This window comes from Lissotriton helveticus, chromosome 5_1 (assembly GCF_964261635.1).
Source record: "Lissotriton helveticus chromosome 5_1, aLisHel1.1, whole genome shotgun sequence".
Classification (NCBI taxonomy): Eukaryota; Metazoa; Chordata; class Amphibia; order Caudata; family Salamandridae; genus Lissotriton; species Lissotriton helveticus.
This window is the reverse complement of record NC_136065.1, coordinates 134,485,728-134,509,115: the sequence shown is the minus strand read 5'-3', so window position 1 is coordinate 134,509,115 and position 23,388 is coordinate 134,485,728. Positions and strand designations below refer to the sequence as shown.

The 23,388-nt window shown below is 43.1% G+C and overlaps 1 protein-coding gene across 2 annotated transcripts in view; it reads left to right on the top strand.

Moving 5' to 3' along the window:
- Nucleotides 1-23,388, top strand: part of CAMSAP1 (calmodulin regulated spectrin associated protein 1) — a 491,735-nt gene that overhangs the window by 216,348 nt on the left and 251,999 nt on the right. For both annotated transcript variants that reach the window (XM_078641882.1, XM_078641883.1), the window contains one exon: nucleotides 6,610-6,690. In XM_078641882.1, coding sequence (XP_078498008.1) covers nucleotides 6,610-6,690 — 81 coding nt within the window. The remainder of the gene's footprint in view (nucleotides 1-6,609; nucleotides 6,691-23,388) is intronic.

Below are 23,388 nucleotides of genomic sequence, written 5' to 3'. Positions count from 1 at the left end.
GACCAAACTACCAAGCCAATTCTTCACCAGAAAGGAGACAAGCTACCGGGGACCGGTTTCTGGCATTTCAGCCTCTTCGGCCCGGCTTGCTTGAATCCTGATGGAGCAGTGAGAAAGGGACTCATGTCTGAGTATACCCTGCCACACCTATAGTGGCCAAAAACGATTCAGAAAAGGGGGTGGTGATGAACAGAGTGTCTGAATTAAGCAGACCACTCTTACCCAGTCCAAAGATCAGGGCTTGATCCATCACCGTTATTTATCTCACTGCCCCATCCCAGCTCAGAACCTGGCTATATGCAAATTAGTCTGTCCCTGGCCCAGTGCATCATGGGAACAGGGCAGACCAAACTACCAAGCCAATTCTTCACCAGAAAGGAGACAAGCTACCGGGGACCGGTTTCTGGCATTTCAGCCTCTTCGGCCCGGCTTGCTTGAATCCTGATGGAGCAGTGAGAAAGGGACTCATGTCTGAGTATACCCTGCCACACCTATAGTGGCCAAAAACGATTCAGAAAAGGGGGTGGTGATGAACAGAGTGTCTGAATTAAGCAGACCACTCTTACCCAGTCCAAAGATCAGGGCTTGATCCATCACCGTTATTTATCTCACTGCCCCATCCCAGCTCAGAACCTGGCTATATGCAAATTAGTCTGTCCCTGGCCCAGTGCATCATGGGAACAGGGCAGACCAAACTACCAAGCCAATTCTTCACCAGAAAGGAGACAAGCTACCGGGGACCGGTTTCTGGCATTTCAGCCTCTTCGGCCCGGCTTGCTTGAATCCTGATGGAGCAGTGAGAAAGGGACTCATGTCTGAGTATACCCTGCCACACCTATAGTGGCCAAAAACGATTCAGAAAAGGGGGTGGTGATGAACAGAGTGTCTGAATTAAGCAGACCACTCTTACCCAGTCCAAAGATCAGGGCTTGATCCATCACCGTTATTTATCTCACTGCCCCATCCCAGCTCAGAACCTGGCTATATGCAAATTAGTCTGTCCCTGGCCCAGTGCATCATGGGAACAGGGCAGACCAAACTACCAAGCCAATTCTTCACCAGAAAGGAGACAAGCTACCGGGGACCGGTTTCTGGCATTTCAGCCTCTTCGGCCCGGCTTGCTTGAATCCTGATGGAGCAGTGAGAAAGGGACTCATGTCTGAGTATACCCTGCCACACCTATAGTGGCCAAAAACGATTCAGAAAAGGGGGTGGTGATGAACAGAGTGTCTGAATTAAGCAGACCACTCTTACCCAGTCCAAAGATCAGGGCTTGATCCATCACCGTTATTTATCTCACTGCCCCATCCCAGCTCAGAACCTGGCTATATGCAAATTAGTCTGTCCCTGGCCCAGTGCATCATGGGAACAGGGCAGACCAAACTACCAAGCCAATTCTTCACCAGAAAGGAGACAAGCTACCGGGGTTTACTCAGATGTGAGTCCCTTGCTCATTGCACCATCAGGATTCAAGCAAGCCGGGCCGACGACACCTGAAATGGCAGAAACCGGTCCCCGGAAGCTTGTTTCCTTCCCAGTACAAGAATTGGCTTGGTAGTTTGGTTTGCCCTGTTCCCATCATGCACTGGGACAGGAACAGACTAATTTGCATATAGCCAAGTTCTGAGCTGGGATGGTGCAGTGAGCTAAAAAACGGTGATGGATCAAGCCCTGATCTTTGGACTGGGTAAGAGTGGCCTGCTTAATTCAGGCACTCTGTTCATCACCACCCCCTTTTCTGAATCATTTTGTCCACCATAAGCGTGGAAGGGTTTACTCAGATGTGAGTCCCTTGCTCATTGCACCATCAGGATTCAAGCAAGCCGGGCCGACGACACCTGAAATGGCAGAAACCGGTCCCCGGAAGCTTGTTTCCTTCCCAGTACAAGAATTGGCTTGGTAGTTTGGTTTGCCCTGTTCCCATCATGCACTGGGACAGGAACAGACTAATTTGCATATAGCCAAGTTCTGAGCTGGGATGGTGCAGTGAGCTAAAAAACGGTGATGGATCAAGCCCTGATCTTTGGACTGGGTAAGAGTGGCCTGCTTAATTCAGGCACTCTGTTCATCACCACCCCCTTTTCTGAATCATTTTGTCCACCATAAGCGTGGAAGGGTTTACTCAGATGTGAGTCCCTTGCTCATTGCACCATCAGGATTCAAGCAAGCCGGGCCGACGACACCTGAAATGGCAGAAACCGGTCCCCGGAAGCTTGTTTCCTTCCCAGTACAAGAATTGGCTTGGTAGTTTGGTTTGCCCTGTTCCCATCATGCACTGGGACAGGAACAGACTAATTTGCATATAGCCAAGTTCTGAGCTGGGATGGTGCAGTGAGCTAAAAAACGGTGATGGATCAAGCCCTGATCTTTGGACTGGGTAAGAGTGGCCTGCTTAATTCAGGCACTCTGGTCATCACCACCCCCTTTTCTGAATCATTTTGTCCACCATAAGCGTGGAAGGGTTTACTCAGATGTGAGTCCCTTGCTCATTGCACCATCAGGATTCAAGCAAGCCGGGCCGACGACACCTGAAATGGCAGAAACCGGTCCCCGGAAGCTTGTTTCCTTCCCAGTACAAGAATTGGCTTGGTAGTTTGGTTTGCCCTGTTCCCATCATGCACTGGGACAGGAACAGACTAATTTGCATATAGCCAAGTTCTGAGCTGGGATGGTGCAGTGAGCTAAAAAACGGTGATGGATCAAGCCCTGATCTTTGGACTGGGTAAGAGTGGCCTGCTTAATTCAGGCACTCTGTTCATCACCACCCCCTTTTCTGAATCATTTTGTCCACCATAAGCGTGGAAGGGTTTACTCAGATGTGAGTCCCTTGCTCATTGCACCATCAGGATTCAAGCAAGCCGGGCCGACGACACCTGAAATGGCAGAAACCGGTCCCCGGAAGCTTGTTTCCTTCCCAGTACAAGAATTGGCTTGGTAGTTTGGTTTGCCCTGTTCCCATCATGCACTGGGACAGGAACAGACTAATTTGCATATAGCCAAGTTCTGAGCTGGGATGGTGCAGTGAGCTAAAAAACGGTGATGGATCAAGCCCTGATCTTTGGACTGGGTAAGAGTGGCCTGCTTAATTCAGGCACTCTGTTCATCACCACCCCCTTTTCTGAATCATTTTGTCCACCATAAGCGTGGAAGGGTTTACTCAGATGTGAGTCCCTTGCTCATTGCACCATCAGGATTCAAGCAAGCCGGGCCGACGACACCTGAAATGGCAGAAACCGGTCCCCGGAAGCTTGTTTCCTTCCCAGTACAAGAATTGGCTTGGTAGTTTGGTTTGCCCTGTTCCCATCATGCACTGGGACAGGAACAGACTAATTTGCATATAGCCAAGTTCTGAGCTGGGATGGTGCAGTGAGCTAAAAAACGGTGATGGATCAAGCCCTGATCTTTGGACTGGGTAAGAGTGGCCTGCTTAATTCAGGCACTCTGTTCATCACCACCCCCTTTTCTGAAGCATAGGATGAGTGGACCCAGTGGATCAAAAGATTAGATCTCAATGGCTGTCTCAACAACAACAAAGATGGTGCGCATCTATTTTTATATGGGCCAAGAGGCTTGAAACCCCCTCTCCAAGCTGTGGTACTCCCCGGCGACCCCATCCCCGGGAACACCGTACCCTGCCTTTCTTTGGCTACTTTAAATAAATGTTGCTGCATGGTGGTGCCCAAATCTGGGAAGTGATACCACCAGTATTTTATAAGTGCTTGGGTAAGTTGCAGGGAGTGTTGCGGCCCCTAAAAATAGCTTACAAAAATGGACCCTGTGTTTCTTGGGGTATAGAGGACATGACTGCAGGAAAAGCTTGTGATAATTTCAAGCATTCTTGAAGCTAGAGTATTTGCTCTTCATCTTCCGACTGCAGGAACCCTTTGTGGTTGGTCTTACAGCTCTATTATCAGGACTGAGACATGAAGAAGAAAGATTCTAACACATGTTTAACATTGCATTCAATAAAAAATTGCTTTCATGTTTATTAAACATTTCAATGCTTCTTATTAATGTTCACAATCTTCATGTTTATTGTTAAACATTTCAATGCTTCTTATTATTGTTCACAATCTTTAAATATGGCATTGAAATGCATTGATTTTACTGATGATTCCCTATCAAATCAAAGTTATTTTTATTATTAAGATGGTGATCTTTTAATAAAACTAATAGGCTTGCCTTTAAATATTAATGTGGTGTTTTAATCCCTTGACAATTATGATCGCACGGCCAGCTGCCTGCAGATTTTAATAGACGACGTTGTCTCCTTTATGGGTAGGCTGGACCTGTCTGTTAATTTTGCTAAGGTGATTGTATTAGTTGCCAGACGTCGGGGGACACGGATGAAAAGTATTAAAGTTGGTCTCCATATTTTCGCAAACGGTTCCGGTCTTTCCCTACTTAGGTGTGTTATTCAACGACTGGTTACAATGGAGAACCCTCTTAAATGCGAAGCTTAGCAAGTTGGACAAATCTGCGGGTGCTATTAGAACCTTTGCTAGCAGACTGGGATCATGGGCACTGGAGGTCATTTTAAAATTGTGCAAATCCAAGGCCTCTGCGAAAGTGTTATACAGCAGTGAGGTTTGGGGGTACATCCCTTCTCATAGGCTACATGTGGTGGAAAACAAGTTTTTGCACCGGGTCCTGCGAGTCTCCCAAGGTACGCCAACCTGGTCTGTGCATGAAGACTTTGAGGTTGATTCTATGGTGGACCAAGTGGTAATTAGACCCTTACTTTGCTGCATAAAGATGTGGACATGTGAAGATAAGGGTTTAACCAGCCTGATCTTAGCAGATTGTCTGGCCTTGGAATATGGTAAAAAAAATCCAGTGGATACGTTATATAAAGGAATCCTTCCAGGACATAGGAAGGCCAGACCTTTTCTTTGCACATGACACTTTAAGCCCCGGGGATGTTACCATCACAAAAGATTTATACCTCAAATTTGCCACTGCCCAGCTTGACACTATTGAGGTCAGTAGACCCACAGGGAGGGCTTTTGTAATGTTAAAATCTGCATTGGGTAAGGAGCCATATCTTCATATCTGCTTTGGTGAAGCCCCTTCACTCGTTTTTTTGGTCCAGTCTACAATTACAATACATAAATAAAGATTTCTAAGTATGCTTTCACCAAATTAGCTTGTTGTTATCACAAGGTTTAAAACACCTGAGCCCTGTAAATGGTTTAAAATAAAGGAGATGAAAGAAGTTAATTTGTTAGTTGTGTTTTGCTCGGCCCATCACTAAATATGTTTTCCATTCGCTCTGCTCCCTTAATTATCACACTGAATAAGTTGCTATTTTCATCATGTGGCTGAACCTGTAATCTGTATGTAGCAAAGGGGTGCTATGCTGTTGGAAACCTTGCTGAAGCTGATATCGGAGTCTGTAATAGGACGGAATGTATGAAGCTCTGTGGTTATACTGAATAAGCAGCTACCTATGTTATGCCATCTATTAATGTAATAACTGCACTTTCACAATTGCTTTATTAATCTTCCTGCTTTCTCAAATTTGCTTGAAAATGCACGATTTTTCTTCTTTTTTTAAAAAAAATTCTTGGGGGGGAGTTATCCCCCCAAACCCCCCTTTTGCGTTTCAGGCTCGCTCGCTTCGCTCGCTCGCTACGGTGCTGTATGCAAATCACTTTGCGCCCCACCACTTTAAAATCTCACCCACCGCCCCTGCTGGCTGCGAGATTTGTCAGTGTCTGTCCCTAACGTTTTCCTCCCCCGTCATGAAGGATCTTGGTCGTTGTAGTTCCTCACCTACGATGGAAGATGTTCCTCGGGACTCATCCGCTCATACTTGCAAAGGCCTCATACTATAATTGGACTATTTTTAGTTTCAGAAACAAAACATCACTTATTTGTGTGCGTCGGTAATGCGTAAAAAGGGTCTGCAGCTTTCTGAGCAAGGAATTGCAAGGTGAAACAATGCTTCAGCTTTTTTTGCACAAAAGCTGAACGCCCTCCCTCGTAACACAATATATGCGCATATCAGTAGTGTCGTTTTTAGAGGTATTCAACTGCAATTGAAGAGCCATTCTGTTGAATGTATGGATTATGCTCGGGATTACTTCTTAAAATGTTTAGTTGTGTTTTTTTAATAATTTGTTTCCTGTATATGTATATAATTTTTTTTGCAAATGTTTGCGTTTTACTTTTTAAAACGGTTTACAGGCAATATTTTTATAATCACAATGGCCGCATGACTAATTTGGCAGTAGTTTCTGCAGTTAGTGCATAGGTCATTGTATTTTAAGAATGCAAGCCCAAAACATGTTGTGGGGGGGAAATAACATTTTTATTATACGATCAGTTTAACCATGTAGTAAAGATTTTGAAGAATTTGATTTGTGGTATGTATATGCACTCTTGCCCATAAATACCTAAAGAAGCCGGTCGAGTCATCTGCCTGTCTATCTCTACGTTGCTTGTGAAAAATTTCAAAGCATGCGAATCCATGAAACATAACATCTGACAATTAATAGACTTTTTTCTGTCTTTTTGTTAGCTCCGGAGTTGAGCAGAACGTTCAGAAATGTTTTCAGTAGATATCTTCAGATTTTGGAGGTATTAATGTAAGCCCCTTTATTTCAGGTAAATCTGAAAATGAGAGAAATAATGGAAAAAGAGCTTAGATTAAAACAGCAGCTGTTAGAGAGTCCCGGCCACCAAAAGGTAAGATAAAAGCAGAAATGATTGACTGCTGTCTTCTATTACAACTGCCCAGTTTGCTTTGAATGGTGTATGTCTATCGATAGGCAAGTTTATGTACACTATTATATTATTTATGTATTTGATTGCCTAGAGTGCAAACCATAATGTATGGAACTGATTTGCTACATTGAGAACCCTTTGCAGCTTTCATATGAAGTAAGCAAAAAAGAACTAATTTCTAGGCAGTCAGTGCACATCCATATTTTGTATGCCTTTGTAAACCGTATTCAGCCTTACGTGAATTGTTATCAATCTTATATACAAGTTGCTCTTTTGTAGCCTCGTGTGTGGTGCTGCTGTTTCAATACTGTTCGAGATGTGCCGACATCAGTCTCTCTTGATGGCCAAACCTTCTGTTTTATTTGAACATAGAAGTTCAATCAATTTACAGTTCGGATCTCTTCCGTATGTTGATTATTTTTATTGTCATGTGTCTTTGGGTTAAGTATTCCACGTTCCAGAGACAAGCCCACTCTAATAAAACTCATTAATAGTAATTAAATCTGTGCCAGACACTGAGGACAATTAGTAAGGAGTTTTACTAAGGAGTTTGGTCTCTCAAAACCTTTATGTATTTTTCACAGAAAGCTGAGTGTAGGCATAGATTTTGCTTTTATTTCCTGAATTGAAATAAACCTTAAAGTGTTGTCACGAGTGAGATGGGTCATTTAACTGTTTTTCCTCTTTGAAACAAAAGCATCATATCGTTCATATATTGTGTAAGGGTGCCATCTTGGAACTCAGTTCAGCGCAGTGATTGGGATAAGTGACCATAAACCTGGTCATGGATGATGTACTTACAGGGGCACACCAAGTATTTCTGGTTTGACAGCGAAGGAATAGACCAGAGACTAAAGTGGACTTGAGCAGGCGTAGAAAAGACAATGCACACTATATTCTAGCTGGTCCCACCAATGTTTAAGAATGTTTCTGATTCTTCCTTACTAGTAGAATGTATAACCTGGTTCATGTTTTCTAGAATCTGTAGTGGAAGTCTTTTAAAAAAAATCTGTTTTCATGACATGAAGCCTCAGCTTCTACAAAAATATCACCCGCCAGACTAAGAGTCCGCATTTTCTCAGTTTCCATCACTACCTTATTTGGCAATAGTGACAGCAGCAAACTGAATGTTACCTAGCTTGTTGAAATTAGTATCAACTCAAGACTTGGTAATGGAGAAGAATGAGTGGGATATAAAAGCTGCAGACCATGTAGAGAATGTTCTAGAACCTGCACAAAAGCCTTCTAAAGGCTCTCTTTGGTGCTTCTTGCCAGATTCGACAGTTCAATGTGGGGCTCCATTTATTTTCAGAAGACCTGTTCAAACAAATGCCAATGTTTTCTTGAATTTGAGAAAATGTGGAAGCAAAGGAAAGGTTGTATCAAATAATAAGCATATATTTAGGCGTGTCAGACTATCAGCCTACGTATATCGCCACACATTCATTGAGGAAGGCCTTTTTCTGATCTGAATCCTGGTGTTTCATTTTGGATCTGCATTTTACTGGAACCTTGTTTGAGCCTCAGAGCGATGAAGAAATGTATCAAATGAAAGTAGAAGTGGACACAGCCAAAGCAGCACAGCAAGAGAGACATGTAAATGGCACATTTGACCTATGTGCAGTCACATGAAAGTCCAATACCATTAGTACTTCTGCCAGCACGTTCCCAGCAGTATTAACAGCTGCATCATTTTGAAACTCTGTTCTGTAAATGACTACCATAAGGGAGGAAAGGTGGTCAGTCACCATCAGTCAAGCATGAAAGCAAACACTTCCCCACTCCTGTAGGGTCCCAGCCAGACATAGCAGTGTACAAAAGGTGCCATTGATTGTGTAGAATGGTCATCATCTGAAATCCTAAAAACATCACATTCAAATATAATTCCTACAGGTTCAACACAACTCTGTATATAAGAATTAAGGAAAGAAATGTGCATCATGCACCAATGCTACTGATGCCCAGTCATAAAGGAATCTCCTCAAAATAGTTGTTGATTAGAAAAAAATGCATATATAGTTGTTGAGGCTCAGCCTCAGAACAACAGAATGGCTGAAGAAAGAAAAGAGATGGTCACACTGCTTACTCCAGTATTGGAACTTTCATAGATTCCCATGCCTGTATCGTTCCGCGTCGTCTGAATGGGAGTCCCCGGTATACATGAAATAGCAATAGAAACCATCACTAAACAGAACCTAGGCCTAGGCCCATTCCTGTTTTGCAACCTATCCACCTCTTTTTGTAAAGGAGACCAAAAAATGAACAACCAATCAGATTGGCCTCACCCCCTAGAACCCTCCTGAGAGAAGCTCATAACCTTAGATTTTCTACGTCACGTTGCGCAAGAGAGTCTTCACAGTCGTTTCTGCTACAACTTCTTCAGGATGTCGGATAAAGAGAAGAAGGCCCTCTTTAAGGCATGTGCTACTTGTGCTAAGAATAGGTTATACATTGAAGACAAGCACAATAATTGTATTTGCTGTCTGTATCCAGACCATAAGACTGCAGACTGTCAGATATGCTGCACCTTTTCTACCAAGACTTTGCGTGATCGTGAAGGGCGTCATTTGACCTGGGTCCTGAAGCTAAAGTCAAGAAAGGAGCCGGTTTCCAGTGACAGCGACAAAGCATCTTCTGCGACCTCTTCTAGAAGGTCTGTAAAAAGGGGTAGAGCTTCTCCTTCACCTTCTGAGAAACGCCTAGGTAAGGCCTTGAAAAAGACCTCTGATAGGTCTAAAGGGCTTAGTCCTGTCGAATCTCCTCACCAAGGTGTAATGGAGAGGGAATGGCTATCAAAAGGAGTAAGTCTTCAGAGGAAATCCAGTTCTGTTCCTCCAACGTCACCTCCTGCGGCTTCAAAGACCTTCAGAAAGCCATCATCGTTGACTTCTGAGGTAAAATCATCCAAAAAGACTCTCTCGTCGACGACGCCATCATCGATTCAGTCGACGAAAACTCCAAAGGTACAGTCTTGTTCATCTTTCACCCCGTCGACAGTGGTTTCCTCGTCGCCTGTCCTGGCACAGGACTCTGTGTCGACTAGTTCAACGCCGGTGGTATTTGTATCGTCGACGATGACGTAGTTGAGGATGTCGACAACAAGTGTGACGACACCAACAACGTCGACGACAGCTGCGTTGACGACTGTGATTTCTTTATTCGTCTTCGCCGGTCCCGTCGACAGTCCCATTGTGGACGGTTGAAAAAATGTCGATCTTGCTCAAAAAACGTCAAATCACACATGAGATGACTTCGCCAAGGAGGGTGACTCCTTTACCTCCTGCACTTCTCCTAGAAGAAGAGAAATCGGACGAGTAGGAAGGACCTTTTGGCTATGCTGATAGCCCTTCTCAGCTTCACGTAAAATGCCAGGAGACGGATTCCGAAGGAGAGTACGAGGATTTTGAACAGTGTAGCCCTCCCTCAAAGTATCAACAAGACTATCATCAGGAGATGGTCCGAATGCCCTCCTCCTTACTGACAGACTTACAAGCTATGCTCTTGGATTACAGGAAAAGATTTGCAACACAACCTCCTGTTCCAGTAGGAGTGCCAGTTACTACTATTCCTCCTGCTCGTCCCGTGGCCACACAAGTACCACAGCCTCAGCCAATGCTGGAAGTGCAGGATGTTCCACCTGTTACGCTTACTGTCCAAGATGACACCTCTGACGACCAGATCCAGATGCCGAGTGGGATGACTGTTATTCCAGATCCAGCTTCTCTTGCCCCGGCACCAGTTGATTCCCCCCCAGGAGATATAGGGTGTTTCCATAACTTAATGGAGAGAGCCGCCAAATGGTTCTACCTGCCCATGACCAAGGTGGAATCGGAGTGCTTCCTTTATGACTTTAAGGAATCTTATAAGAAATTGGTCTGGTCAATTCCAATTGAGGGCCATGTTTGGGATGAAGGCTAAGAGGTGATGAAAAATCCAGCCACGGTCATTCCAGTTCTACCTCGCCTGGAGAAAAAATATAAGGCTCCGGAGGATAGCCCAGCCAATTTAATCAGCCAGCCTAGACCGGACTCCGTCATCTCGCAAGCTGCCCAGAGGAAATCTAGAAATTCTTCATCTTCCCTTATCACTCCTCCAGATAAAGAGGGCAGGCGTCTAGATAATGTAGGCAAAAGATTTTCATCTATGTCCTGCCTGCTGGTCAGAGCTGCTAATTCTTTGGCTATACTTGGACGATACGATCTCCAGATCTTGTGCGACCTATCTCCCTATCTTGATCAGTTGCCGGAAGAAGGAAAGAAAGAAGCTAAAAGGATTTTTCAGGAGGGCGAAATAACATCGACGGAAATCATTGATTGTGCAATGGATATTGCAACAACAGCTTTTCACTCCTTAACTGGTGTGGCGGTTCTTCACCGACAGGGCTGGGTATGGGCTACTTGATTCCGCCCGGAAGTCCAGAATAAAATCTTGGATAGGCCTTTTGATGGAAAAGCGCTGTTTGGAAAACATATTGATGATGCCCTCCAAGATATTAAGAAGAATACTGAGACAGCGAAATCCTTAGGGACTCTGCAGTACCGCAAGTTCCCATTCCGAGGAGCGAGGGGAAAAGAAAACTCTACAAACAGGGGAGGTTGTCAACAACAGCGTTACTCCTCGTATGGTTCCCAGTCACAATCCTACAGGCCGACCTATAATCAACTGCAGAATCAATCTTCGTCTTTCTCTCGCGCGAACAACAGAGGAAGACCAGGTCGCCAGGGCAGAGACAACTCTAAGCGCCAATAGAGGCTTGCTGGCTCGGACTACTGCCCCCTCTCTTCCTGTGTCATCAGTGGGAGGCAGAGTTTCATATTTCCTCCACAACTGGCAACAAATAACATCGGACGGTTGGGTATTGAACATCATTCATTATGGCCATACTCTGGAGTTTGTCTAACCACCACCATCCAAGCCCCCTCGCACCACGGTATCGAAACATCTCCGTCTGCTACGGTTAGAGGTCCATCAAATGCTCCTCAAAGGAGCCATAGAACCGGTCTCTATCTCTCAAAGGGGAAAAGGGTTTTATTCCTGGTTCTTCCTGATCCAGAAGACGCTAGAAAAATGGCGCCCTGTACTAGATCTAAGGGAGCTCAATACCCATCTCATCAAACAATCCTTTTGGATGGTTTCTCTACAGGACATCCTTCCACTTCTCAACTCAGGGGATTTCATAGCCACTCTGGATCTAGAGGATGCTTATTTTCACGGACCCATTCACCCAGCTCACAGGAGGTATCTTCGCTTCACAGTAGCCAAGAGCCACTTTCAATTCAGGATTCTTCCCTTTGGTCTGCGATCTGCTCTTCGGATCTTCACAAAGGTATTAGCCCCGGTAGCAGCCTTTCTGCGAAAACCAAAGCTGCAGGTCTAAACTTACCTGGACTACTGGTTGCTTAAAGCTCCTACCATAAAGGCAGCACAAGAATCAGTCATAACATGTACACGCTTGTTTGCCAATCTCGGCCTAACACTCAACAAGCGGAAGCCTTCTCTCCGTCCTTCAAGGACAGCCAGATTTTTGGGGGCTATTCTGAACACATCTGTAAACCAGGCTTCCCCGACCGTGGAGAGGCAAAAGAAGCTAATGTCCATGGCTTCCAGATTGTTAAAAAGGTCACTTTCAGTCCATCTCCTCATGCGTACCCCTGATTCCTCACTGCAGATTAAGAATGTGTCCACTCCTGGAAGAGTTGGACTTGCAGTGGTGCCAAGTCAACGGATCCTTCGACGATAAGATCTCAGTTACCGAGGCCACGAGAGATGCCGCATCATGGTGGATGACCAAAGGAAACATTTCTCAGGGTCTCTCTTTCAAGCTAGCCCCGGCTCCACGCATAATAACTACGGACGCCTCTCTCGAAGTCTGGGGAGCGGTGTTGCAAGACATTCATGTAAGCGGCTGGTGGCGGCCTCCGCATCGGCTGTTGCATATCAATCTGCTAGAGCTCAGGGCTATTCGCCTAGCCTTGCATGCCTTTCTTCCACGAATACAACAGTCTACAGTCCTTATACATACGGATAACACAACGGCCATGCATTATATAAACAAAGGAGGCACCAGATCTCGGCTGTTGTCACAAGAAGTCAAATCAATCTGGGAGTGGGCCATTCAACAAGAGGTATCACTCAGAGCGGAACGTCTTCCAAGTGTCCTCAACACAGCAGCAGACACGCTCAGCAGACTGAAGTCGGTCAGCCACGAATGGGAACTGGACAATTTCACTCTACAGAAGGGATTTCACAGATGGGACACACCTTCCATAGATCTCTTTGCGACTCCGGAGAACAAGAAATGCCGGTTCTATGTAAGCAGGATTCACCATCCGGGATAGTTGGGGATGGCCTGGTCAGGCGCATTTGTTTACGCTTTTCTCCCCATTCCTCTGATCACCAGAATTCTCAGGAAGCTCAAAGCAGAACCAGACAGTTTTGCTTCACATAACTTCACCTTCTTTCCCCGGACCTTCCTCTTCCTTTGCAGCCAATTCCTTTGCTGCTGACGATGTCCCAGAGCCAAGTCTGGCATCCGTATCCTCAGTCTCTTCAGCTCTCGGCATGGCTCCTGAGCAGCGAGAATTTCTTGGGCTGAATATCTCAGCAGAATGTTAAGAGGTGCTTTCTCAGGCAAGAGCCCCAAGTACAAATAAGACTTGCAGATTGAAGTGAAAGCGTTTCTGTATTTGGTGCCAGCACAACGGTCTCCATCCTTTTAAATCGGAGCCGCATGAAGTTCTTCCATACATTCTATCATTAGCAAAAGCGGGACTGGCTCACTCTTCCATTAAGGCACACCTGACTGCGATTTCTCGCTTCAGACGCACATCTGCAGGCCCTTCACTCTGGTCGGCAAGGATCATTAAACAGTTTCTCAAGGGACTTTTCAGAATTTTTCCTCCAGTCAATCTTCCTCCCTCCTCTATACTCCCTCCTCCATACTCCCTTCTCCCTCCTCTCTCTCCTCTCTCCTCTCTCATCCCTCCCTCCTCCCTCCTTCCTTCCTCCTTCCTCTCTACTCCTCCTTCCTCTCTCCTCTCTCTCCCCTCGGAGCAGTACACAAACGTTTAAAAGACATTACTGCCTGAATGCGGCGACACAGAGTGACACAGCGGTCGGCCAAGCAGTCCTGAAGAACCTCTTTCAGTAGTGGTGAGCTTTCTCTTTTATCCCTCCTTCCATGTTACTGTTTTATCAGCTGTTGCACATTTTTGAACCGCATGTGTTCTTTTCTGAAGTTTCTAAGTATGTTATTGACCATTGAAAATGTCTTTATGATATATATTTTTACTATGACTTTGTTCGTAGTTTCATATTACTCATGATTCCAAAAATGTGCGGATAACTGCTAGCTACTCTGATACAAGCATAGAAATCTGTGAAAGTTCCAATACTGGAGTAAGAAAACAAGTTACTTACCTGTAACTGTGGTTCTCCAGTATTGGAAACTTTTATAGATTCCCATGCGACCCACCCGCCTCCCCTGGGAAAGCTCAGCCTCTTCCATCTTCAGTGGTTTGGTTACACAACGGCTACGAAAATCTGAGGTTCTGAGCTTCTCTCAGAGGGTTCTAGGGGGTGAGGCCAATCTGATTGGTTGTTCATTTCTTTTGGTCTCTTTTACAAAAAGAGGTGGATAGGTTGCAAAGCAGGAATGAGCCTAGGCCTAGGTTCTGTTTTAGTGATTTAGTTTTATGTATACCGGGGACTCCCATTCCGACGACGGGGAATGATACAAGCATGGGAATCTATGAAAGTTTCCAATACTGGAGAACCAAAGTTACAGGTAAGTAACTTGTTTTCGTATAACTGGCATTTGGCAGTACAACTGCTAGAAATAGTAAACAAATATAAATATATGGGGGTAATCCTAGACTGCTTAGGGCACAGTCACGGCTCACAAAGAGAGCATTAAACAGGAGAGTAATTACAACAGCAGTAGCACTAAAAAATCTCAAAAACAGATTCGCTGGACCAAGTTTCCCACCACTCATCCAGGTGATACAGACAAAGCTCATTTCAACTATCATCTACGGTGGTGGGTGCATGAGGGGTAGAAACACCAACACGCTGGATAGAATAGTAAGGAGAGCTCCGAGAATGATTTTTAACTTACCAATATATACCTCACTGGGTCAAGTAAAATTGAAATTCGGTATGCATATGCTAAAACTCGCACGCAGAGGCGCTTATATCAAGAGCTGGTTTAAGATTAAGAGAGCAGAGCCCAGTACATTAAATGCTCTCTTATGGGAAGAACTGCTGTTTAAAAACTGCAGTGCAGCAAAATCCTACTTGCGCAAGAGTCAATAGATCAACTGGGCCTACAAGATCTCCGGTAGGCCACAGGGTCATACAACAGCTTCAAACAGCTTGTCAACAAAACTGTCAAAAGGGTTTCTTTAGCAGAGGACAAAGCAATGCTGTGGGGAAGGGCACACTGATGGTTCGCTCTGCACAGCTACCCCAGGGCAGCTCCACAATATTATCTAGCTGCAGGTTCTCTAAAGCAGTTAAAGAAATATCTTCGGCACTGACTTGATAGCCTCCCATCTCTGCTGCATTTACCACCATGGTAGCACCCACTGGCAACCTTCAGTTGCCACCTGTGCGAGGCAGCAAAAGAGGACATGATACATCTGCTGTGCATATGTGGAAAACTTCCATACGAACACACACTTCCGCTAAAGCCCCTCTTCAATGCCAAGGAATAAGAACTTGCAGGCAGGCAGTGAAGCATGCTTTGCTTGCAGAGATGTTCAGTTAGCCTGCAGTCTTTTACGATTCCTGAGCACTGCTCTAAAGAAACTAAACACCAGTAACAATCTTTAGCTGAATAGATCAGAGCTATAGATAATCATGTACATTTTTTATTTGGTCACGCATTGAAACTACAGGATGCTATAATAACTTGAAAAGATAATGACCCACAGTCTATAGGAGTTCCTCAGTTATTTGCTAAATTTGCACATTCAATGGACCTTATAAACAGCTTGGTTTTGCTTACCGGGCCCTGCCATCTGTAGTAAGAGTCTAAACGCTGCTGACTTTGCACATTGGTTTTTGTAGCTCATACAGAATTGTATTGTATCCGGGCTCTTAATCTCATTAATTTTAGCTGCTAAGAAACGATTTTACCTCTGATAAATTTTGACTGTTTCTGCTCATGTTATTTGTAGAATGAGTTTATATTTTGCTGACTTTGCACATCTGCCCGTTGCCCATACTGAATTTTATGGTCCTATGGTGCCGTTATTTTAACAATTTTTAACTGCTAAAAGCAGGTTTTACTTTTGACAAACTATCTTTTACAGTCTTAGTCGCGTGATGTTTGCACACGGAGCACCATTGCATTTTGAACATGGGAACAAACCCGAACTGTACATTTTGGTCTTCAGTTATAGTCGACTATTCTGAGCAATTGATTAACAATTCTCATTATTGCATTGGTTTTAATTAATCATGCAAATAAAGATGTTACTTGCCCACTAATCCTTGGGTGGGTAAGTAATCTTCTAATTTAGTCAGTCAGCAGATCTTGTCCAACACCTACTACTTAAAAATAGTCACTGTAATGGGTCCTTACTAGTGAAGTCAACATAAAGAATAACAGCTGCTAAGTCTTGAGAGAGCTGCTGTAGAAGAGCAAAAATATTATGCAGATTATAGGTCATGGCTCTTCCGGGATTACATTTTGATTGATCAGGCAGCACCGAGTCCCCCACTCCGCAATCTGTGATGCAAGCATTGTTGCGTTTGTTGACAAACCTGGCTAAGGATGTGGCAATGCCACTCTTGCTCACTGTAGTGCTTAGCTCAGACACTGTGTTCCAGACAGGCTATGTCTCTGTCTTCAGCTTCTCTGTCTTCAAGCAGCCGAGCATTGATCGTCCCAGCATTTTTCTGCTCCAGGCTCTTTAGGGAGTAGAAGTGGGCGAGCCACTGAAAGCTCGAGCTGAAGCCTGGCTCTGGCTCAGCTCAAGGTTCTTTTGGAACCTCGAGCCGATAACGAGCCGACCTTTTATGTGGCTTCTGCCTGCCTACCCCAGGATATGACCTTATGAGGAGAGCTGCTGAATGTGTAACTGGGGAACCACATTCGAATCTGCATCGGCTAAACATCCTGTGATTCTGGACAAATCACTTCCGCTCCTTATTCCTATAAACAATGCGTGTGATCTTGAGTAGTGTAAGTGGTGCTCATGTAAAACACTCCAGTTACCTTCGGGTCGAGTTTGGGCTACATATTTTGAAAAGTGCACTGAGGTAAAAACAAAGCCTCAACATAAGGAAAGACAAATAGATATCCATTTATTGGATGATTTGTACAAAGTGAAACCAGAAAACCGAACTGCTTTTTCTTCATTACTGTGTATGAAAGCTGCTAATATATGCGAGTTCAGACTTCCAGTTATACAAAAGTAACACTTTTAATAAGTATCGTGTTTATGTGAAGTTTGATTTTCAGGGCTCGGCTTGTGCATGGGCTCTAAGATCCGAACCCAGACCAGTGGCTCTATTCTCCCTGTTCATTTGTTGACTTGTCCACCTCTATTAGGCAGTGCTCGATCTTGAGTAGTTGTGTTCTGATTGATCACAAAACTCCGGATTGTTAAGCGATGCATATCCCACAACGCTGCTCCGGTGTCCACTACTGTTTAAACAATTAAAAAGTAATAGCAAGTTGAGTATATACAAATACAAATAATGAGGCTAAATATTGAGTTGGTATCCTTAGCTTGATTCGTGGCAGAAGTGCACGTACAGCAAACAGAATATAGTAATCACGACTGATGGCTTCAATTGAAGCACTGTTATGCACTATTGAAAAAAGGAGCATTGGGAGCAAAAAACATGTTTTGCTAGAATCTGGCATATCACTTCTTTTAAAAATGAAACGATATTTTGAAAAAGTCCAACTTTCTTACTCAAAATAAAAATTTCAATGTTTGTATATTTTGTTTGTGAATTAAAATATTCCTAATTTAGGTTTTTGTTTGATGTGTACTTATTTCTATATCTTTGAAAACAGGTTTGAATTTCACATTGTAGAAATAGCTTAAACTGGATTCCCAGGCGTACAGTAGTGATTCACTTGAGGTCCACGGAAGTCCCCCAAAAAATAATCACTGCCTTAAAAGATTTGCATATGGTGGCGAATTGTTGAACTATCGACACATTTTCTTTTTTATGAATTCAATAGGGTCTTGTCCTAATTCTCTCTGGAACACCACCTCTCAGAGCTATCATAGTGAAAATCATTTGGAGAAGCTTTGTCTAGAAGAACAGGCGAGCAGTCCAAAACATTTGCACATCTGTGAAATATATGGCCATGGATCACCAGTAATCCATTCTAGAATTGGAATGAAAAATTTCCTAGCTGTCGTAGCAGAAAGTTTCAATTCTATTGGATCCATGAAGACCGTGCAGTGGCAGGACTCGTGCAACGAAAGAGGCAATTACACCATGAACAAGGGAGTTGATCTGGACTGTTGGCAGCTGATTGGCTGCTGCTGTTCTGTTCCTAAGTGCTTCTTAGAATAGTAGTTTTTTGTTTGATGTTGTTAAATAGCTGCTGTGAAAATAATTCGACGGAAATTAAAGCATAATCCTCGCCTCCGGTCCTGACGTAAAATCTTGTTTTGGGGAATAGAATATATTTTCTCTCTGCTTTTTTTCAAATTCTCCAAATGTCCACAAGATTTAGTTCTTCCATGGAATAGAGCAGGGAGACTAAGGCCACACCTGAGTATCTACCAGTCACTCGCGATCTATCCAGAGAAGGGTCAGCGACTAAGTTGAAATCCCCACCCTACCAGTAGTATGTAGCTCCCTGCTCTTGTGAAAGTCGTTATCAAATATCTCTGTGGCATCATAATTCAACCAATAAACATTAAATGGATTTAGGTATGAATTACAAATGGGTTCTCTGCACCAGCACGAATTTACTTTCTGGGTCTCTGCAAGATCAGGTGTGCCTGAAGTCAGTCGATTCTTTAACTAATATGTACGAAATTTCAGGAAGCCTCTTTAGTGGCATATTTATTTTCTTTCTCATGAGCCTAGAGCGTAGTGAGGTCTAATTTGTACCTTTTGAGTTAAGAGCGCATATGTTTACTTATATAGGATTATTTTGCCTGTCACATTCCAGTACAGTAGTCTGATAGTTTCTAGTGACACTTCCGGCATATCGTTAATTCAACTCCCATACATCAATTGTTAAGAAGCTATTTTCAATAAACCAGAGGTGATAGTCACTGCACAGCAGAACACCAAATGTAGTACATTTCATTTTCCCCCAGCCATAGTCAATCCCATTCGGAAACTAGAAACCCTTCTTTAAAACCCAAAGTCGTGCTTTAAGTTTTATAAACCCATTGGGCCCAGAGGGACATCTCTCACCTGCGGGCCTTGCAGGTACAAAGAACAATTAGAGGCTCTTTCGACAGAACAAATTTCATAGTGTATGGGATATGTAGGTTTGACAAATTTACAGTCCCACTCATGCACAGGTTATAATCTACTGTAGACACTCGCCAGTTGCAGGTGTCATGTGCAAGCCTCCGAGGTGGTAAATTGGAAGCCACCATTCACAGCTTAGAGAAACATTCCACCCATTTTCACTGCCTAATGCTCCCCGTCAGAGTTCCAGTCCGACGGAGCCGTCTATGTTGCTTTTGCCAGAAGGGTTGTGCTGCTGAATATGAACCTACAAGTATATTGTGAACAGAATATCTAAGAACAAAAGTTGGAAGGTAAGTGCAAATAGGGAATTATACATTTACTATCCTAATTCCACTTCTTTGTACCTTGAAAAAGTATATATCGCCAAGGTACATATATGAGGAGTTGGGTGTAGAAATCCATATATACCTGTTGATATTTCAAGTTCAATATTTTGTCCTCGATATTCTGTTCCATCGATAGTCAGGATGTACACCTGCCTGGAGCAGTCAGGATGGTGTGTTGATACTTTAAAAGTATGAAATTGCTGCAATTTGCAGGAAAATTGGTCGACTTACAGCCAGGCCCCATATTATTTCTTTTTAACATTAGGCTCTAATAAATCATTTGAATTCGTAACAAAACACTTAAAGAAACTGAATCACATGCATACTCCTGTGCCTTTGCTAATGTACAGGGTAGATCCTCTTGGTTATGATCAAGCAGTGAGGGGACCAGCACATAGCTTTGTGTCAGACCATTCAAGGTTTTAATCTCAACTCTGCAGTAGCCACTTTTATGTGCAGTTAACCTACTCAATGTCCTGTTCTGCAACAGCTTCAGGATGCATAACAGATCGTTAGCAATATGTATCCATTTCGCTTTGGACAGCATTAGATCACGGTTCTCAACCAAATACTTTTTATTGGGCTGTATTTTTTTTACTTCCGATTTTACTTTGACTACCATTTTGCTCCACCTTTTCTAAATACCCCACAGATTTTCATAAAGAAGCTCCTTGGAGTATTGTTTTAGGGTTGTTGTAATTACTCTCGGTCTGAAGGTTGTAGCTTCAAGAATGTAGTGTTGGTGCACAGATTAAAGCTGTGTTCTGATATAAGCAATAGCTTCTTTCCCTAATCGGACGCATTAATGCTCACCTTTAGTGATTCACAGGAACCAGACGCGTTGTCTTCTGCAGATTTTCCTTTCTTATCTGGAAAGGACCCTTCCCAAAGCGATTGCACGTAGCAGAATACTTTTGGTGTACTGTGATCTTCTGGCGACTACTTTGAAGTAAATTAACTATAACACTGTCCTCAAATAGACCATTTTACATTCAAGTAAAAAATCTAAGCGTCCTGTACTTGATTCTTGCATATGGGCTTGCTGGTCATTATCTGAAAGTTACATTGCAAGTGAAATTTCTGTTCCAAAAGTTTAGATCAAGAGTAACAGTTCCTGAACTCGAGCACTGCTTTGCCCTGGCCTGTTTAGCACAAAAAGTATCTGCTTTGCCTATCGTGAAACACAGTGCTAGACTTCCAATAAGATTGGTGGTATCATAATAAGAGAAAAGCCTTCACTCTCCCATCTCGGCAATTGTCGAAGTGGAGTTTCCCGTAAACCTAGTTTCTCCAAACATTAATATTTCAGTTTAATTTACTTGGTTCTAGTCTTGGATAATGAGTGGATTACATGAACATTGAGACGTTTGCTACCTGCTATTTTACAAAGATGTGACCAAAAATTCATGAAAGTAGTAAAGTTCCGAGAAAGAAATATACCAGCACGGATGTTTTGGTTTTCAGATCATCAGTAGTGATGTGTATATACGGAATGATTGAAAAATGCATTAAATTGATATGTTCACAAACAATTCACATTCATCTGGTTTGCATGATTCTTTTCTTTATCTGAAATGTGGAATCTTGCAGTTTGTAAAATTCCACCAGTGTGATTCAAATACTCTACAGGTTGTATTTCTCATAAGAAGGTAATTTGATAACCTGGAATGAATAAAAAGGACACGTATTCCTTCCTCCTTGTAGTGAGTGTTTTCTTCATGTACATGCCTTTCGAGACCATGACCATCTCTTATTATAACTCTTTTCCTGAAAGAGAGGCGTCATAGTAGCTAATACGTTAACAAAGAGAGTTGGTGCTCCATTCTCTCCAGCAAATTAATCATTAACTGCCCTCCTAGCAAAAATAATTCTCAACACTTTTTGCTTTACCGTAGAGTTTCAGATTTTCTTTTGAACCAGTCAATTTGTGACCCTAGTTTTCATCAAAGGCTTTATGCCCCTTCAATTGAAAAATGTTGCTTAATGTTCCCAGGCCCATGTAGTTTTAATTCAACAGAAACCAGTCTTTCAGAAGATCTGAAAAGTTTTGTCTCACATGGAACTATTATCCCCCAATAAAGTGTCTTCCAAGGTTATTTTTGCTTTTTGTTTAGCAGTTTTTGTTTGACCGATTATGAAATGCTGTTCCACACAGGTTTCTTGCTCATTCCACTGGATACCAGTTGTACTTTTACAAAATAATTTACTGACAGACGAGAGCTGTAGGTCGGCCCTGTGCACTAATTAATGCCTTTTGTAGGCATACTCATTCGATACCGTGGAACTGATCTGTCCTTTGACAGGTGTCCAGGTGATTCTGCAAAAATCTAAGGTTTCAATCCCGGCCTTTTATACACTGAGGCAGATTTTTTCAGAATTTGCTGACTGTCCCAGCACGTTAGATTTGTATAATCCATAATGTCAGTCAGTGCCCCAGTCATCTGATGGCTGACCCTTCCTCTCCAGTTCAGAGAGTATTGACCTGCAAGAATGGATTTCTGGTTCTGGTTATGTGTCCTCATGACTGCCCTACACCTTGACTGACACAAGCTAGCCAGTAGTGCGAAGAATGCTCGGCTGCCAGATGAGACGTTTACCTTGTGGCGAGGGAAGAGGATTCCACTACGGACCCACGCCACATGGCCAGGATAACGTTGTTTTTATGTGTTTTGTTTCTTTGGCTTTGCAGATGTGATTGTATTTGCCCCTGGTCTCTAACTTGGATAAGCAATCTGGGTTGACGTAATAGAAACTTGTGCTAAACTTTGTTAAATAAACTAAAGAACAAAAATACATTAAGAACTCTGGCCAAATTGTAGACCGTGATTGCTCATTGATTTTTTTTCTGTTTAGCAAATCGATTTAATTGTGTTGATTCAATGTTTGACATTGGAACTGTGCATGACTAACATTTTACACTTTATGAGCATCAGTGTGATATTTGGAATGTTAAACTAACTGGTTTGTTTGCTAGGATTCATCAAACAGCTGGAAAAACGTTTGACAGTAGTTTCAGGCCATCGACGCCTCTGCTTATAACTTGCTGTTCTCCATTTCCTTTGCTTAACTTCCTTCCCTTGCTTCCTTAACAGTCTCCTTCCAAGTGGTATTGGAAATTAGTACCTGTAAGTTAATTGTTGGATATTCACACAAATTATCATCCACAAACCCATGGTGCTTTTTTATTCTTGAGTTTGCTTCCATGAAATTCTAACATCTGTGCAAAACAAAACTGCCACGTTTAATCTAGAACTGACAAATATTGGAAACTCAAAGTGTGGCATTCAAGTCTGTTATCGGTAAATAGAATATAACCCGAGTCTAATTCTTAAACCTTTTTGGGGAACCTTTTTCAGCCGATATCGATTCTGATATTGCGAAGGTTATACCAGTTAATCAGTTAAAGTTTGGATAGTTTTCCTTTTCATTAAATTGGCCCGGTCACTTAATTTAATTTCTCTTATCCGTGTATGCCCCTGCCTGATTCTCCAATACATAATGTGTCTGTGCAGCTAAGCATACTATGCAGATCATCTTAGTATGACTAGCGCTCATGATTTCACCTTTGCATTGCATAGTAGATGTTGGACCATGTGCGACATATAGCTTGTTGCGTGGCATGTTTATTCACCATCATTTGTTTTGTTGTTTTCTGTTTTTGTGTAAGCCCGATTTGATGCATGCCCTAGCTCACTGCATGCTGGGACGAGTGGAATATGCCTGTGTGGGACAGTATGATTCACATTACAGTACATAGATAAGTGCGAGCTTGGCAAAACATACTGCAAGTGCTTTTTACCATGCTCTGCCAAAAAATGCTCTGTAACTACATCACCTTAATCGGTTCTCGGCAACTTGGCCTATTTGT